Here is an 18,231-nt window from a genome sequence, read left to right as displayed (position 1 = left end):
ACGTTTTGATTTACCCTTGTATAATCATCATCTTTGTTAGTTATTATTGTTAAGTACCATCAAGTTGATTCCAACACATTGGTGACCGTGTATAGGCTTTCCAAGGATGGCTGGTGAGTTTGAACCTCCAACCTTGAAGTTCAGACTGACCTTATGATCCAGTGCTTATCCTACAGGGCCACGCCAGAACTTCAATCATCATAGTTGTTACTAATTAATATCTGTAGCATAGCTTTATGACTTCTCATATTTATTCCTTTATTATCATGCAAAATAGATTTTTCTAAGAGTAAAATATATCAAAACTTTTTTAACATGTTACTATATGTTTCAAAACAATATAATTATTTTTATTAGGTTCTTGTATGTAAGATGGGGTTTTTGTGTCTTTTATTAATATTTCTGTAGAACACTTTTTAGAATTAATTCTAGGATTTGATTCTCTATTGAACTTGCCTTTTACATTACTTTGCTATGATGTATTTAAAGAAGTTATTAACCATAACTCTGGATTTAAAAATGTGTTTACATTCAGTTTTACTTTCTTAGATCATTTTCATACATGTCATCAGTAGAATGGGGAGAACCTTTATTGTCATTTACTCTTAACAATGATGTATTACTTTCTCCAGGGACTATTCCTTTAGCCTTTGGATTTTTAAACCGAGTGTCTACAGTCCAAAGGGTGAAATGGTACAAACCACTTACTGATGTGTTGGCTGACTGATTTTTAAATTTCAACTCTTACCTCAGAAAAGTTTGCTGTATTCTGTTATTTTGATGGAAATTAGCAGTCTGGCCTTTGTTGTTTCTACTGTTTCTGACCTTTAGCTAGAAATCTAACAAGTTTATCATCTTCTCCAAAATTATTACCATTCATCTTTCCTATTACCTAGTAGGCTTTTCAAGGCATATTAAAAGCCTTAATTGAAAGACTTCAATTATTATACTTTATTCTGGTCATACAATTAAGAATTACAGATGAAAAATGATCCCCCTTTTAAAATAAGTCAGATTTCTTTTTAAATGAGAGATTATTAGGCTGGCAGGTTGCTTTTTTTTACTAACACACAGTATAGCTCTTAAATATTTCTGTTCTTTCTTAGAAGTACCTATGATTTCATTACTTTAGTTCTTTCCTTTTTTCCTTTTACATTTAAGAAACCTTAAACAAATCTAACGTATCCTTGGCACTACAAAGAGATGCAAAGAAAATTACTGAAATTATGAGCTTAAAAGAGACATAATTAAAGAATTACTGGAAAACAAAACCTATATATCACCTCTTGGTTTTAAGTTGACTTTGTTTTGTTTTTCTTTGACCTTGAAGTTGATCTATAGGACAGTATAGTGAAAATCAGTGTACATTTTCTTGTAATTTAAAATCTTTACCATTCATAATTAAAATCTCAGGGGTTTTTGTTTGTTTTATTGTCCTATACCTCAGTTTTAAGGAGTTCTGGTAGCCTTTTGATTACGAGTTGGGTTGCTAACGTCAAGCATCAGTGGTTCAAAACTACCAGGTGAGAAAGCCAGTCCAGGTGAGAAAGATGAGGCTTTCTGCTCTTGTAAAGATATACAACCTCAAGGGAAACCGCTTTATATAATGAAATCTTGAAAATAATGATGTGAAATTTTGAGAATTCCTATTTAAAGCCAAATCTAGCTGTCAAACATATGAAACAAAGTTTCCTTATTTTAATAAAAGGAACTTAGTTTTTCTGCTTTGTTGTTGTGTATGTATATGCAGGTTTTCTGTAATTACATTATGTAATTTCAGTTCTTTGCTGTTTGAAATGAAATAAATTCTTGAACTATGCCACTTTTGTACTTTATAGGCCACTTATGTCACAGCATATTGGTTTTCTATTGCTGCGTATCAAATTATGGAAAATGGAGGGGCTTAAAACAATAGCCATTTGTCATCTCACCGTTCAGTGTGTCAGCAGTTCTGCAGCTTGAAGCTGAGTCGTCTTTGCTTAGGGCTTCACAAAGCCAAACTCTAGTAACTTTGGGGAAGAATCTGCTTCAACTCTCCTACTGGTTGGCAAAATTCAGTTCCTTGTAGTGATAGGTGGGAGGCCCATGTCTTTTTGTTGACTTCCTCCAGGGGCCATTCTCTACTCCTAGAATATACACACATTCCTTTTCATGTGCTCTTTCTCCCAGCCAGGGGAAAATGCTTTTAAAGAGCTCACCTGTTAGGTCAGACCCACCCAGATCATCTCTGTATTTTAGTATCCACTGCTTTGGGATTTTACTTACAGTTGCAAACACTCTTCACAGAATTGCTGAGATTAGTGTTTGATTACATAAAAAGGAACTAGCAGTCTTGTGAGACCATCTTAGAATTTTGCCTGCTATAAGTAGTATTTGATTATTATTGTTTTTTTAAATCTACTTGTTTATTGAGTCTTTTGAAGAACCTGTAAATTAGTATAAATAGTATAAACTTTTATACAGGTAAGAACACACTGAATTAATGTGGCCAAGGTGGCTACCAGCTAGTAAGAAGCAAAACCAGAAATTTAAAGCCAACCCTTTTGCAAACTTACAGTCTTTACTTTGTCAATTAATCATCACTTTAAAAAAAATTTCCTAGAAAAAATTTTGTACCATTGTTAATAGACTTGCAAGACATTTAATTTAAGCAGAAGGTGACAGTAAATCAAGGAGGAGGTCACAGGTTCCTTCCCCTTTTGCTCTTCTAGGCCTTACTGAGTCCTATGCTGTTTTCTAGTACTCATGTGTTGCTGCTTTCCACCAATTTTCCCTGTGAGCCCTGACTCGATGGTAGTTTCACTTCTGTATTTCTGTTTTGAGATGTGATTTACTTATAGACAGTTAGAGACCCTTGTGAACAAATTAGAGCGAGTACATAGAGAAGGCAGTACTAACATACCTGAGTTCTTAGGCAGTATTTGTGCACACCATTTTCTTCTCTATAAGAAATGGAAAATCATGTGGCTTTACTTTTTTCTTATTTCCTTTTTTTTTCTCTTTGTAGTTTGAGTAATCCATAGACAAAATCCTAAGAATGCAATGCCTCTTATCCTTTATGAATTTTAGACTGGAATTAGGGGCCTGGTCACACTGGGTATCATAAACTCTTGACTCTTGGTTCTATCAGGAGTACTTTGGAGAGCTGTCAGAATGAAGTAGTGGCTTTCTTCATCCTTATGTAAAGTGTACTAGCGTAGATATTAATGACTTTGTATTAGATTTGATTCCACATTGGCACACTGGTTTTAGTAATTATGAACAGTAGACACCTGGACCCTCTTTGGACCCTGTTTGGGTTTGGAGAGGTAGGTTTGAGGAAGATGGGAGGAAGGTTAAGAGTAATTAAAGCCCGTCTGGCTCTGATTCACAGAATTTTCAGCTGGTTTCCCAAACCAAAGCCTGGTGTCACATACCATAGTTAGTACATCTCAGTGGGTTCCCCAGTCATTTGACTGATGACCTGTCAGCCATGCTTAACATACATATTGGAGCTCTGCCCTGTTATCTTCATGTCTGCTGCATTGCCTTACTCAATACCTGGTGAATAAGCTTCCAACACTAAGAAACTGGTGGTGTACTTCATAGAGTGCTGAAAAGGCTCAGTGGACTCAGTGTGCATGTGACAAATTCTTTTTAACTAAGTTTGGGACTTTTCTGAGCACAGCTACTTAAAATTCCTGAGTTGTTTGTCAGCGATCTTTCTGAGATTGGCTATGCTGTTATGTGTTTTAAAATACTGAAAAGGATTATTTTAATTTGCTGCTATCTGTGGCGTTGTGGGCTAATACATCAGACTGCAAAGTCGTTTGAACTGCAAGGTTGGTGGTTCAAGCTCACCAGCTGCTCCATGGCAACCCTATACAGGGTCGCTATGGGTCAGAATCGACTCAACAGCACTTAGAAACAACAACAGTCTAAGAAGTTACCATTAAAATTCCATTTGACTCAATTAATACTGGAATTGTGGCCATTAGTTAACATAAAAGAAAAATACCAACTCACAGAAGGATTTCAGAGAATTTTCTGCAAGTGTGATTTGGGAAGAATCAATTCCCTTAGACTGAAACCAACTTGAATTTCTTATCTTGCGGTACTTTGTGCACAGTTAATATCTCTGTCATTTAGGTTTATGAATTAAGACACAATTCTCTGTTTCAATATAAAATTTAATACAAATTTTTCTTGTATATTCAGCGGCCATTGCAGTCATTTGGACAGACAGGAAAAAGGTCTAAGGTATAGTAAATATTTTGGTGTGCTGGCATGCCAAAGGCCTTCCTTCATGCTCGCTGAATCTTTGTTTTCACATAGCACTGCACATTCGGTTTAGTTTTGTCATATTTTGTTTGGGGAAGAAAGCTTATTTTCTTTTATTTGGGGTTTTTGTCTTGCATAGTTGCTTTTGTGCATTGCTTTTGTATCTTTGATGGTCATTATCTGTAGAGAAAAAGCTTTCTCACCATTCCTTGGGTTTTGAAATTGGAATTATTCCCATTCTTGATATTGCTCAGATTTTCAAAACTGCAAGCGTTTGTGTTGCCTCTTAACAAAGGAATTTAGTGGTGTTTAGTGATATATTTAGCTTGCACATCTCATCTACTTTAATACGAACTCTCTAGGAAGCTTTTGGTTATGCCCTAGGTTTCTGAAATGTAGTGTTAATTTTAAATACTTCTCTTTAGTCAAGCTCAAAGTTAAAGCTAGTTCGGAGCCTTGCAGTATGTGAAGAGTCTCCACCACTCCCTGCAGCAGACATATCACAGGAGAACCAGGTAAAAAATAAAGAAAAAAGGCAAATTAAACAAAACTTTTTTTTTTAAGTTATTTCAAAACATGGTGGAATAACATAGTTCCTGAAAAATATTTTTCATTAGGTTGAATCAGAGGCCTATGTGTATGTGCACTTTGTTTTGTTTTACTTCATGAGAACTGGTTTGATGATTTTTGACATCCCAAGATACAGATGAAAAGTTGGAAAAGCCTCATCGCTTCAGTCTAAGGCTTCGAGCACAATAACTCCTCTTCTGGAAAAATTTGGGGGATCATATACTTATCTGAGAATGTGACTTTAAGAGAATTAAAAATTATTATTGCAAAGTTATGCTGTGTTAATATAATACTTCCGGAGTATGTAGTTGTGATGAAATCTGTTCTTTTATTTTTAAATTGTACAAGTTTCTCGCATAGTGGTTGTGTCAAACATAGAGCATTTGAAACTCAAGTTGACAGTTCAGTTTGCCTTTCATCTTCTTTTCAATACTGTAACTTTATATACATATTTTTCTGTTGGTCTTAGCTATTGCTAGATCTTTATGGCATGCCACAGTTGAATATTTATGCGTTATGTGTTCTTGGCCCCTCCTATCAAGATATTAGTGGCTTATTTTATTTTATTAAACTTGTTGTTAGGTGTCTTTGAATCAGTTCCAACTCATAGTGACCTTGTATAGGGTTTCCAAAGAGCAACTGATGGGTTTGAACCATAAACCTAATGGTCAGCTTATGGTTAGCAACACCAGGATTCCTGGTGGGTAAAGGAAAAAAGAGGCTGTGACTTGTTGTACAACCTCAATACCCTCCTACCCCCAGTTAATGTCAAAGGAACCCTGGTGGCACAGTTGATTAATCTTTGGGCTGTTAACCAAAAGGTCAGTGGTTTTCACTCACCAGCCACTCTACAGAAGAAAGATGTCAACTTCTGTAAAGATTGAGAGCCATGGAAAGTCTATGGGCCAGTTCTGCTCTGTCCCGAAGGGTCACTCTGAGTCCTAATCTACTCTAAGGCAGGAGATTTGGTTTGGCTTAATAAATGTCAGTAGTACATTTGGTAATTGTGTAACTGACATTTATTAAATTGCATACCTTAAAATAATTGCCCATTTGAGATCAAAAGGGCAACATTTACACAAGGACAAAGTTTAGATTGGTTAAGGGAAAAGAAACAGAAAACATAGGGAGAAAGTTGGATAAGTGATGTTACATTTTGGGGATTATAATCAATGACATGAGACAAAATGTAATTTCCAAAAGTACAAGTAGAGAAAGGTTTTTAAATAGGTTATTTGTTATCATTGAAAACTAGTTAAATATCTATTTCCTTTTCAATTTGTTCAAGTATCAGGAATAATAAGATTAAAACTTTGTGATATTTTATAATTTTTTTACCTATATAGGTATATGTTGGCTATATAGCTATATATATATATATATAGAGAGAGAGAGAGAGTTCTGCTATTTGGAAACCCTGTACAGGGTCGCTATGGATCAGAACTGACTAGGCAGCACTTAACGACAACAATGTTTATTATATAAAAATAGAGATATTTCAACTGTAAAATAATCTCTATTTCTGCAAAGAACAGAAATAGAGTTAGGAATAATTTACTAAGTACTATTAAGCACTGGACTGTGAACCACGAGGTCAGCAGTTCAAGCCCACCAGCCACTCCATGGGAGAAAAATAAGCTTTCTTTTCCTGCAAAGATTTACAGCTTCAAGAACCCTATACTGGGTCACTTTGAATCAGATCCAACTTGATAGCAACAACAACTGCCTGGAAAACATTTTCAAATGCTAGTCTTTTGACTTGCGTTGTTGATGACACTAAAGAGTTATGATAGGCTTTAAGAAAGATTTTAAGAAAATATAGTAAAATATAGGCCAGGATGGCTAAGCTTCGTCTCTCCTACTTTGGACATGTAGTCCGGAGGAAACAATCGTTGGAGAAGGATGTCATGCTGGGTAGGGTGGAGGGTCAGAGAAAAAGAGGAAGACCTCCAACGAGATGGATCGGCCAGGTGGCATCATTGATGGACTCGGGGGTGGCAGCGGTGGTGAGGTTGGCCCAGGATCGAACATTGTTTCGCTCTGCTGTGCATGGGGTCGCTATGAGTCGGTTCCGACTCGATGGCACCTCACAACAACAACAACAACATAGTAAAATTGTGTTTTTGAAATAGCAATTTTAATCTGTTTTATATATCAGAATAATAAATATACCTAATCAAGGGGCAATGGTAAGGCAGTTCAGCATGTTTTTTGAAATTTCCTGTCTTTGCATCTGCAGACCAAAAATGTTATACCAGATGGTGAGATTAGCCTCATAAAATAGTACTTAGTCCAGGGAGGTGGAGGAAATGAGATGAGTCAGCCATTCATAAGACTATTAAGGCAGGGGAAGTACATCCCTTTTTAAGAAAAACTGTAATTCATCTTTAATTTCATTCAGTATAATTTTTTCTGAAATATGTTAAGGGTGGGTGTGGCTAGTGAAAATTTATTTGGGAGCAAATTATTTGATACCAGGATCTGAAGGTGTGTATTATTAGTATTTACATTATAGATGAAAGATAATTTTTGTGTTTACAGTCCAATAGTTATCTCGATAATTAACAGACTCATTGTGCTACAATTAATTTATTCCACATAATTCTTTCTCAAAGAGTTTCCCTTGGGTTTTTAAAAAAATTTTTGAATAATAACCCATTTTTACTTCTCAGAACAAAACACATCCTACTTAGTAGAAAAGTTTTTTCAAGCCTTGAGTTAACTAAGTGGCCCCAGAATAGGAACAGGAAAATAAATGATTTCTCATGAAATGTTCTTGTATCTAAACCTTGAGGGTAGAGACACTTTCCAACTAATTTGCTTGTTTCAGAATGTAATTTTTGAGGAATTAATCTGGTATAAAATTCATTATTCAAAAGAGTGAAAGACAATTAAAAGATAAATGCCACTTGTGTCTGATGAGAGCTTATGAGAAGAAAGTGACCTCAATAATCGATGTCAGTGACAGAGTGAAGAGTAAAAGATTTCCAGCTTCCTGTGGAGATGTTCCTGTCATTCCAGTTATTTATAATCACAAGAGTTTTGGTATAAGGACTCAGGCATTGAAAATAGTTCTCATTTGCTTTCTACTGAAAACAAGACCTCAGTTCCAAATGAAGACAAAGCCAGTACAGTCTTAAAATACAGTTCCTCCTAATGAGTTCTGGTGACATAGTTTGTTGTGTGTTGGACTGCTAACCACAAGGTTAGCAGCTCTAGTCTACCAGATTCTCTGTGGGAGAATGATGAAGCTTTCTGCTACTGTAAAGACTTACAGCCTCACAAATACACAGGATTACTGTGAGCCGGAACAGACTCAGTGACACACAACCACTACTGATACAATGACAGAGTCCTGTTGTGGCAATGTAGGATAAAGCACGGAACCGTTACCCACAAAGTTGGTGGCTCAAGTCCAGCTGCTGCTTCTTGGAAACCCTATACAGTCCTTACGAACCTACTGAAAGGAACTTAACAACAACAGTAAGATGATAAGGAACCATGATGTAACTGTGATTAAAGCATTTGGCTGCTAACTAAAAGGTCAGAGGGAAAAAGATGTGGCAGTTTGCTTCCATAACGATTGCTGTTGCTGTTAAGTGCCATCGGGTCATTTCTCCATAAAGATTACAGCCTTGGAAATCCCATGGAACATAGACTAATATCTGGAATTTTATTTGTTTGCCATTTTTAATAGGAAAAGAGAGAAAGTGTAGATTTGAGGACTTTATGGAAGGATAATTTAGAAATGAAATAGTCATTTAAACTGCCTTGATAGTAAAGATCTGGTGGATATGGGCCTTGAAGTCGGTTCCGACTCATAGCGACACTGTACAGGGTTCCCAAGGCTGCAAATCTTTACGGGAGCAGAAAGCCTTATCTTTTCTCCCTTGAAACAGCTAGTAGTTCCGAACTGACAACACTGAGGTTAGCAGCAGCCCGATTCGTAACCGCTATGCTACCAGAGCTAAGAAGAGATAATGTAGACATACTCTCCCACCCTGGGTTCAATAAGATTGTCCTTGAGCGACAAGAATGCAAACGATAAGTCACAAAAACTAAGTGTTCTACTCATGAAAAATATTTCTGGGACTTCTTTTTAAGTGTTTGCTTTATAATTATTAAAAGAATGAGGAAAATAGAAATGGAATAATAATGAGACAAATGGTGTACTGACTGGTGAATTGATGACATTGCCAGTGTCTTTGGTAAGCCAGACAAGGGAGGACCTAATGCAAAACGTTCAACATTCTAATAAAAATTGTAATGGCATAGCATTTGTCTTATATTCTGATCACAAATTGGAACTGAACTGGAATTGAAGGCAGTGTTGAAAAAACATGGAAGTAGCAGTCAGCAATCCTACAGCAGAAAAAGATTATTTGATCTTAAATTTTGCCAAAAAATCATTTTGAAACAAATGATGTAGAAAAAACTCTGAATAGAAATCCTGTTGGTTGCAACTTTCAGAGTTCTGCCACTTATATCCCTTTGAATCTAATTTATTGCCCCTATCACCACCACCACCCAGAAAAGATACGTAATTGTCAGATTGATTCTTTTAGTCAGTAGAGAACACCATATGTTTTAATCTATCAGTAGTAGAAATGGTCTGAATAATATTCTTACTTCCTTTATAACTTTGCCTAAATAGATTTTTTTTTTTCCTTTTCAATTTATGGATTAATTTTCAGTAATTTTGGAGGACATAAAATTATATTCAGTGACATTGTCTTTTAAAATAAAATCTAGAATTCGTTCTCCTTGACAGTCTATAGAACTATGGTTGCTTTATAATTAAACATTGTATATCTGGAAGGAAAATAATGTTGTTTGAAACCTCTCTAAAACAGCTCTGCAGTAGCTGAAGGAGGAACAGTAGCATGTAAATCTCAAATAGGTTATAATGTCGTGTGTATTTGTTGTGGAATTATTTTTAAATGTAATTTTACCTGGCAAGGAAATGAAGGGATGTGGTATTATAACAGATAATCAATGTGTTCTTTTAGTAATTGAGTCGATACTCATGGTTATTTATTGATGATAAGTATCTTGCTTTTGTTTGGCTTGTGGAATCTTTATCACAAAAACAGGTTGCCGTCTTGGTTCTGTTCCTTCCGAGGTTTACAAATAGATACATTTAAACTATTACAGAAAACATTTCCTGTAAAGGAATTCTAAGGATGTTTCAACTGATATGTTCAAGTAAGCACATTGATTTAACATTTTCTAGGAAGAATATGATAAGAGTGGTAAGATATTTTTTAATTGTCTTCTAGTTTGAAGAAATTAACTAGATGAAATAAAAATTCTTTACCTTTTTCCTCTGTACGGTTTTGTATTTCTCAGAAATATAACCATGTGATATTAGATGAATCAGTTTATATTTTCATTGAATAATGTGATTCTGCTTTTTAACAGGAGAAAATTCAGATCCAGTTAACACAATCATTTGAAAAAGAGAAGCCCTCAAAAGATGAAACAGAAAAAGAAAAAGCCAGTGATAAATTGCCCAGAAAAATGTTATCAAGAGGTTTGTAATATATTTCTGTTTTTTGTTTGTTTGTTTTTTTCAAAAAGAAAGTTTTCGTTTCGTTGCCAGTAATTCCATTCTTTACCCGTTGTTGTTGTTGTTAAGTGCCCTCGAGTCGGTTCCAACTCTTAGCTATCCTGTGCAGTGTTTGTATATCTATATTTTAAGTGGTACAGAGTAGATCCTTAAGTAGTCATCTATATAAAATATCATAACACAGTTCTGAATATCAGTAAAGTGCTTCAGCAAAAAAATGTTATAAAGCCTGCAACACATGCCAGAGTCACCGATGATAATAGCAATCTTGATCCCTTGTTAATCTGTTTCATGTTGATTTACTGTAATCACTAAAACCGATGTTCTGGTGTGTTACTGTGGGTTAATGTACTAGACTACAAGACCAGTTTGAACTGCAAGGTCGGTGGTTAAAGCCCATCACTGGATCCTTGGAAATCCGATACAGGTTGCTATGAGTCGGAACCAATTCAACAACAGTTAACAACAATAATCACTAAAAGTAGTTGATGCAATTAAAAATATTTATTGTTATCCTGACCTGCAACCTCATGTGTTAACTGAGAAGAACCAGTCCATTGAGTTTCCTTTGGCTGTAATTTCTATGGAAACAGTTGGTCAGGCCTTTTCTTCCACAGAGCTGTTGTTAGTGGGTTCAAGCCACTACGTTTCCGTTAACAGCCAATTACAAATCGCTTGTGCCGCTCAGGCGCCTTGCTAAATGTATCATTGCTCTTTAATTCCTTATGGGTAAAGAAAAGCTGCTGCTGTGTGCTTCAGAATCAAAGAATTTTTCAAAAGTCTTCACCATCACCTGGCATCGTAGGTTGACAGAAAATACTGTTTAAATCCTGTGATCCAATACTATAAACAACATAAATATGTTGTAGTTCATGGGAACAAATTAAATGTATTAAAAAAAAAATCTAAATACATAAATCTTTTCAGAACTAAAATTTCTGTTTCCCTCCAAATTATTGTCTCCCTTTTGTATTCATATCATATCTAAACTGTCTTGGAGTCCTGGTGTGGCGCTGTAGGCATTAGACCAAAATTCAGTTTAAACCTCAATCTTGGAGCTTCAAACTCACCAACCGCTTCTCGGAAACCCCTATATAGGGTCGCTATGAGTCGGACCCAACTCAATGGCACTTAACAACAAAACTGTCTTAATTTGCTAAAATGTGGTTAATTGTCAAGTTACTTGGAAATTTTCACCTGAGGCTTTTTTAACAAGAGGATTGTTAAAACAATGAGTATTTTAAAAGACTCAAGTATCTTAAATTCAGAAATAAAGAATTCAGAATATTGAACTGGCACATGTGAAAGATTAGTTGTTTGTTCAATGTGCATGTGCGTGCAGCTCTGTAAACCCACTTTTTTGGGTACATTTTATGAGAATAAGAATCGTGGTCTTCTGATTTCATCATTAATTCCCTTATCAAATTTTTTCTAGTATGGGGCATCTTGTTTTATAGAAAATAGACATCATATGTAAATGAGAAAGAGATTTGTTTTCAAGCAAGTTTATACAGGGTTTTTGTGTTTTGTGGTTTTTTTTTTCCTTTAGATTCCAGTCAAGAATACACTGATTCAACTGGCATAGATCTACATGAATTTTTAGTAAACACATTAAAAAACAATCCCAGGTAAAAATTTAATTTATAAACATTCTTCTTAGAATACTATAATTTTGTTATATTTATATAATTACTGAATTAGAATATTAGCAAGCAGTAAGATTGCTGATACTTGAAATATACCAGAAACATTTTTGTTTTCTTAGAGTTAAGAAGTTGTTGGTATACTACATGCACATGTATACAAACATTCTTCTTAGAATACTGTAATTTTGTTTATTTATATATATATATATATATATATGTGTGTGTGTGTGTGTGTGTGTGTGTGTGTGTGTGTGTGTGTGTGTATTACTGAATTAGAATATTAGCAAGCAGTAAAATTGCAGATACTTGAACTACACCAGAAACATTTTCGTTTTCTTAAAGTTGTTGGTATACTCTATGCACATGTATATATTTGTTGTTGTTATTTCATGCATTATGCTTGTCACCGTGTTGTAAAGGCAATTCTAGTCTCTGTAGGAATTTTGGTTAGTAAAGAGTCATCAACATATTTAGGCTCTTTGAGACAGGGAGATATCAGTAGTCATGAGGGAGGTTGGGAGATACATATTTATATATAAACAAGGGGGTTCAGTAAGTTCATGGACAAATGGAATTAAAAGATAGTGGAGTTTTCCATGAACTTTTTTCAAGTCCCCTCATATATATCACATTACAAGGCACTCAAACAAATAAGAACTTAGTGTATTCATTTACAGAGTTTTTTTAATTTAGTTACTACAAAATTACTCACTTCATCTTGCTGAGTTCATAAATTTTCAACTCAGATTTTTTTTTTTCTCTAAATTTTTTGTGTGAATTGAATGAAGGTATACAGGCAAGATCATCATTTTACATTCAACAAATCATATACTTTGTTTCATCGCTATGATTATAATCCTTTCCATGCAACAACAGTTGTTTGTCCCGCTTCCTCCCTGTGGTTACCAATGTGCAAATACCCTCGTTCAAACTCTCATATGTTTGTAGGCTATTTATATATGTATGTATGTGTATATATATATCCCACTCTTTCTCCCATACCCATGCAGCCCGTGTCCGTCCATGGATCTATACACAGAACACTGTTGTTCCAAGGTTATTCATATATCCCAGTTTACCTCTAATTCCTTTAGCCCATACGTACCTTCCTGTATCTTCACTTATCTTTTGCTAACCTCCATCTTATATATTGCCCTCCTACTTGTATATTGTCCTCCCCATCAACCCTATTTAAATGTGTCTGTCCTCTAACCAATGATTTACTCTCCCTTCCCTTCCACCCCGGTAGCCTTCAAAGAATGTTTCTTTTACGATGAAAACCTTTTACTGAGTTTTTACAATAGTGGTCTCATATAATATTTGCCCTTTTGTGATTGACTAATTTCACTCAGCATAATCCTCCAAGTTCATCCATGCTATGAAGTGCTTCGAAGAGTCGTCATTATTCTTTAACGTTGCTTAGTATTCCATTGTGTTATTTACCAAAGTTTGTTTCTGTACTCTTTTGTTGATGACTGTCTCCATCTTTTTGCTATCGTGAATAGTGCTGCATTGAACACATCAGTGTGCGTATATCTACTCTTGTTCTAGGTCTTATTTCTTGTGGATATATACCAAGTAGAGGGATTGCTGAGTCATATTTTCAGCTTTCTGAGGAAGCGCCACACTGTTTTCCTCATTTTACAGTCCCACCAGCATTTATTGTTTTCTGTTTCTTTGAACTTTTTTATTAATGCTGGTGTGAGATTATACTTCATTGTTGTTATGATTTGCATCCCTCTAATGTCTTGGCACAGTGGCATTAGCAATGGGCTTAAGCATAGCAACGATTGTGAAGTTGGCGCAGGACCAGGCAGTGTTTCGTTCTGTTGTGCATAGTGTCACTGTGAGTTGGAACTGACTCACTGGCACCTGACAACAATGGCTATTGATTGTGAATATTTCTTCATAAATTTGTTGACTGCCTGAATATCTTCTTTGATGAATTGTCTATTAATTTCTTGTGCCCAATTTTTCATTGGATTGTCTTTTTCTTGTCGAGTTGTTATGGTGGTGGTTCTATGCCGTGGAGTCGGTTGCGACTCATAGCGACCCTGTACAGGGTTTCCGAAGCTGTACATCTTTACGGGAGCAGAAAGCCTCATCTTTCTCCCACAGAACGGCTGGTAGTTTCGAACTGCTGACCTTGCAGTTCACAGCCCCATTCGTAACCACTATGCTAAACTATGTAACCACTATGTTGCAAAAAAAAGTTTTCCCAGTCTTTGGGCTCCCTTTTTACTCTTTTAGCAAAATCTTTAATGTACATTTGTTGTTGTTATTAAGTGCCGTCGAGTCAGTTCTGACTCATAGCAACCCTATATAGGGTTTCTGAGGAGCAGCTGGTGAGCTTGAACCACCAACTTTCTGGTTCAAACCGACCTCCCAGTCCAGCACATTAACCCACAGCACCACATCAGGGCCCAGTCATCTATTTTGTCTAGTGCTGTTTGTGAATTATTTTATTAATGCTTAATAGTATATTTATGCCATGCATCAGAGCCCTTAAGTTTGTTCCTATTTTTTCATTGGTGATCTGATAGTTCTAGGTTTTACATTTAGATCTGTAATCCACATTTAGTTTGTTTTTGTATATAGTATGAGATATGGTCTTGTTTCATTCTTCTGTGAATGGGTTTCCAGTTTTGACTGCACAGTTTATTGAAGAGACTATCACTTTCCCATGTAGTGTGTTTTGACCTTTTGTCAAAGATTAGCTGACTATATGTGGATAGATTAAAATAATTGTGCAATCCTATGTTTTGCCAGAAGCTTAGATGAGATGTTCTTTTAACTTTTTGGCAGGTCACTGTCCTCTGTGAGGCATTCTTACCACACAAAGTCTTATCTACAAAATATCTCACATAATATTTTACAAAATATATCACACATATGATCTGAGAGTAAATGGACAAAGGCTCACAAAACAGGCTAAATGCTTTAGAGAAAGGAAGACCGCTTAAGGGAAATAAGACCCAATATATCCAGACTACACTCCCAGCTAAGGTTACCCAAGGTATAAGTAGATTTGTGTTATCTTTCAGTAACCCAGAAATTAATTGGAACTTAATCCAACAGCATTTTAGGAGGTTGTGGAACAATATACACTTGTCTGGGGATATTCATCAGCTACATGCTCAAATTTATGATATAAGTAATTCTCAAAGTGAACACTGAGTGGCTACCCATTTGCTACCCATGCTAGAGAACAAGATCCCCTAAGAACTGGATTGAACCTCAGCATAGTGATCCTGCTTGGTCACCTTAGAGCAGGTGGTGGGCCGGCAACGTCGGGCGCATGGGGTCCCCAGCTGATCTCCTCCTTCCCTGCCTTCCTCGGATGGCGGCTGTTTATGCTGGACATGTGGCCAGAGACGGGTAAGGATCACGTGGAACCTCGGCTACTTGGGACAGAGACATTGCCATGCTGCAATGAGTCTCAATGACTGGTAAGACTGAGGAATTCGCACTGACCACCTAAGACAGGCAGCGTCCCTTAAACAATCAATAAATAAGGAGGACTCAGATGCAGACAGCACAGACCCGGTCAGGAGGCCAAGCCCCTGTGGGCCCAAGCGTTGTTGACCGTCCAAACCATAGGCTCTGAGGATCAGACTCTAGCCACCTAGTAGACATAGCAAACTGTCCCTCATCTGATTATTCAGTAATGCTTGTTAGTAATCTCATACATGAGCCCTGGATATCCACAGACAAATGTAAAAACCTTCCCTAAAAGCCGAGACTGTAAATTCCAATAAGCCAAGTCCCCCCCCCCCCTCCAAAAAAAAAAAAAAAAAGCTAAAGAGGATAGAGAGAAACACTGTAAACTGATGATATGTGGCGGGGATAATAATCAATGTAATGAAACAAGCTATATGAATGGTTGAATGTGAAGCTGATGATGTGCCCTGTAAACTTTCACTCAATGCAAAATAAAAACATTTAATTAAAAAAAATATATATTTATATATATATATCACAGATCCTTAACTTCTAGCACTTTCATGGGGTTAAAGACATCCGGGTAAGAACCCATCTTCTAGATGGTAGCTTCCCAGAGTGCCAGCTATTTAATATACATTGAAATAAGACAATTTCACTAGGTATGTGCACATGGAAGATAGCACGGACAGCTCTCTTTCAGCCTCACTGGGACTTATCCCGTGTCCAGTCTTGTTTCAAGATTCCTTCTCTTTGTCTTCAGGAGTTACTGTATTTTATATACCACCTTGATTTTCTGTCTTACATTTAGCATAAACCCCAAAGGGAGAGCCTCTGAAATGAAAAGTGATTTCCTTGTAATAGAAGCTGAAGTATTATAAGTATGGAATGAAGGAAAAGTTAGGAAACTGCATAGTTTCCTTGTTTTCCATTTCAAGTTTATTTCTCAGTGGTTCCAACAGAAAGATTAAGTCATTAGTCTATTGGACGATATTTTTAGAGCATCTCCAATGTACCAAGTATTTTTCTAAGTGCTGTAGATAAAAGCATTAGTAAGACATAGTGTCACATCATGATCAGTTGACATAACATAGTCCACAAAGACAACTTTTGTGAGTAGCAGCTGGGATCTAAAAAAGCTCATCTGTGGCCATGTAAGGCCAGAACTATTAGTTTCTCCATGTGTGGAAGAAAGAAGAGTGATGAAAATTGAAGATGCTTATACTCAGTGAGTCCAGTGGAACATGTGAACATCAGTCACCGACTCTGAGACCAAAAGAACTAGAGAGCCCCCAGTTACCACCACTAACTGCTCTCACAGGGATCACATCAGAAGGTCCTGGATAGACTATCAGAAAATGTAGAACAAAATTCAAAATTACAAAATAAATAGTAGGTTTATTGGTCAGAAAGATACTAGGTGAACCCGATACTTTGACCATCAACCACCCTTTAGGTCTGGAACAGAACTCAACCTTATGTTATAACTTTGAGTCTAGCAGTAGGTAGGTATATAGGGGAAACAACACTAGTAAAGTATGTTCACCATGGAATGGTCATCCATTCAAGATCAAAAGGGCCCCAGTCACCCAAAGACAAAATTGACAAGGGATGGGATGGAGAGTGGACTGGAAATAAGAACCACAGGGGAGAAGTGGAGTAACTGTTGTTCACTGGGATCTGCCTGTACAGAGAAGTGTCATAGTCAAGCAAAGGTGACGTTGCACACTCTAGATCTAGCTGAGAGTCTTATTTGTGACACGGGATTCTGGAAAGTCATGGGAAGCTGTGGAAGTGAGGTGCAAAAGACAAATCACACCCACTTGTTCTTAACTCAGGATAGTACTAACAACTAGGTTAGTGAGGAAATGTGTGGAGGAAATTTTGATTATTGCCATGAGTGTGGAGGACTAATTTGAAAGCCAGATAGTTTAAAGACATGCAGGACAAAAATGTACGTAGGAACTTCTCTTACCTGAAATGCTAATATTGCATCTGGTGAGTAATATTGAGTGTGTTAATAAACTGAAGAGTACGTGCAGAATTTTAATTAGGGTAATGCCCTATTTGGACTCCTGGTATGGCGCTGTAGGACCAACACTGGACTGTGAACCACAGGGTTGGCAGTTCAAACCCACCAGCTGCTCTTCGGAAACCCTGTGCCACAGGGTCACTGTGAGTCACACTGCTGTGAGTCAGAATAACCTTGATGGCATTTAACAAAAACGATAGAACTTAATGATCATTATTTGCTGGTGGAAAGATACTGAATGGGACAAAAGAATGGGACAGATGATTATTAGATTTCTGGCTGGGCTGACAGATAGCCTTACTAACCAGAAAAATGGAGGAAGCCTGAGTGAAATGAGAGTGTTCTGTTAAAATTGAAGTATAGTTTGAGGTGCTCATAGGGCACCCAGGAGATAGGTCTGTTGGGACTTTTAAATAAATGCAGCAGACTGGAGTACAGATTCAGGAATCATCTGTGGAATTGGAGCTTGTAAAGAATGGGACTGACGAGAGAGATGAGATGAATGACAAAGGCAACATTCTATGAAACAGTGTATAAAAAGTAGGTGGGAAAAAGAGAAATACTACATAGGACCACTGCTATAAAAGACTAAGGGAAAGAACCCATACTAAAGGGGGGTGGGGGAGAGTCTTTGTTATTATTGGGATGTTGGGGGTGGGTGAGGGAGGGAGGGGAAGGTGGAGCACAGGGCAGGGATTAGACACAGGATAGTT

At 36.7% G+C, this 18,231-nt stretch overlaps 1 protein-coding gene across 3 annotated transcripts in view; it reads left to right on the top strand.

Annotated features, from left to right (window-relative positions):
* The window catches only part of R3HDM1 (R3H domain containing 1), a 229,680-nt gene that overhangs the window by 110,628 nt on the left and 100,821 nt on the right, over positions 1-18,231 (top strand). For 2 of the 3 annotated variants that reach the window (XM_006834580.1, XM_006834581.1), the window contains exons 2-3: positions 10,252-10,363; positions 11,949-12,027. In XM_006834580.1, the coding sequence (XP_006834643.1) occupies positions 10,252-10,363; positions 11,949-12,027 (191 nt within the window). Of the gene's footprint in view, positions 1-4,197; positions 4,240-4,685; positions 4,776-10,251; positions 10,364-11,948; positions 12,028-18,231 lie in introns of all 3 variants that reach the window. The other variant, XM_006834579.1, reaches the window with a different exon arrangement.

This window comes from Chrysochloris asiatica, unplaced genomic scaffold, assembly GCF_000296735.1.
Source record: "Chrysochloris asiatica unplaced genomic scaffold, ChrAsi1.0 scaffold00012, whole genome shotgun sequence".
Taxonomy (NCBI): domain Eukaryota; kingdom Metazoa; phylum Chordata; class Mammalia; order Afrosoricida; family Chrysochloridae; genus Chrysochloris; species Chrysochloris asiatica.
The sequence above is the reverse complement of the archived record's forward strand: the minus strand, read 5'-3'. Positions and strand labels throughout refer to the sequence as shown.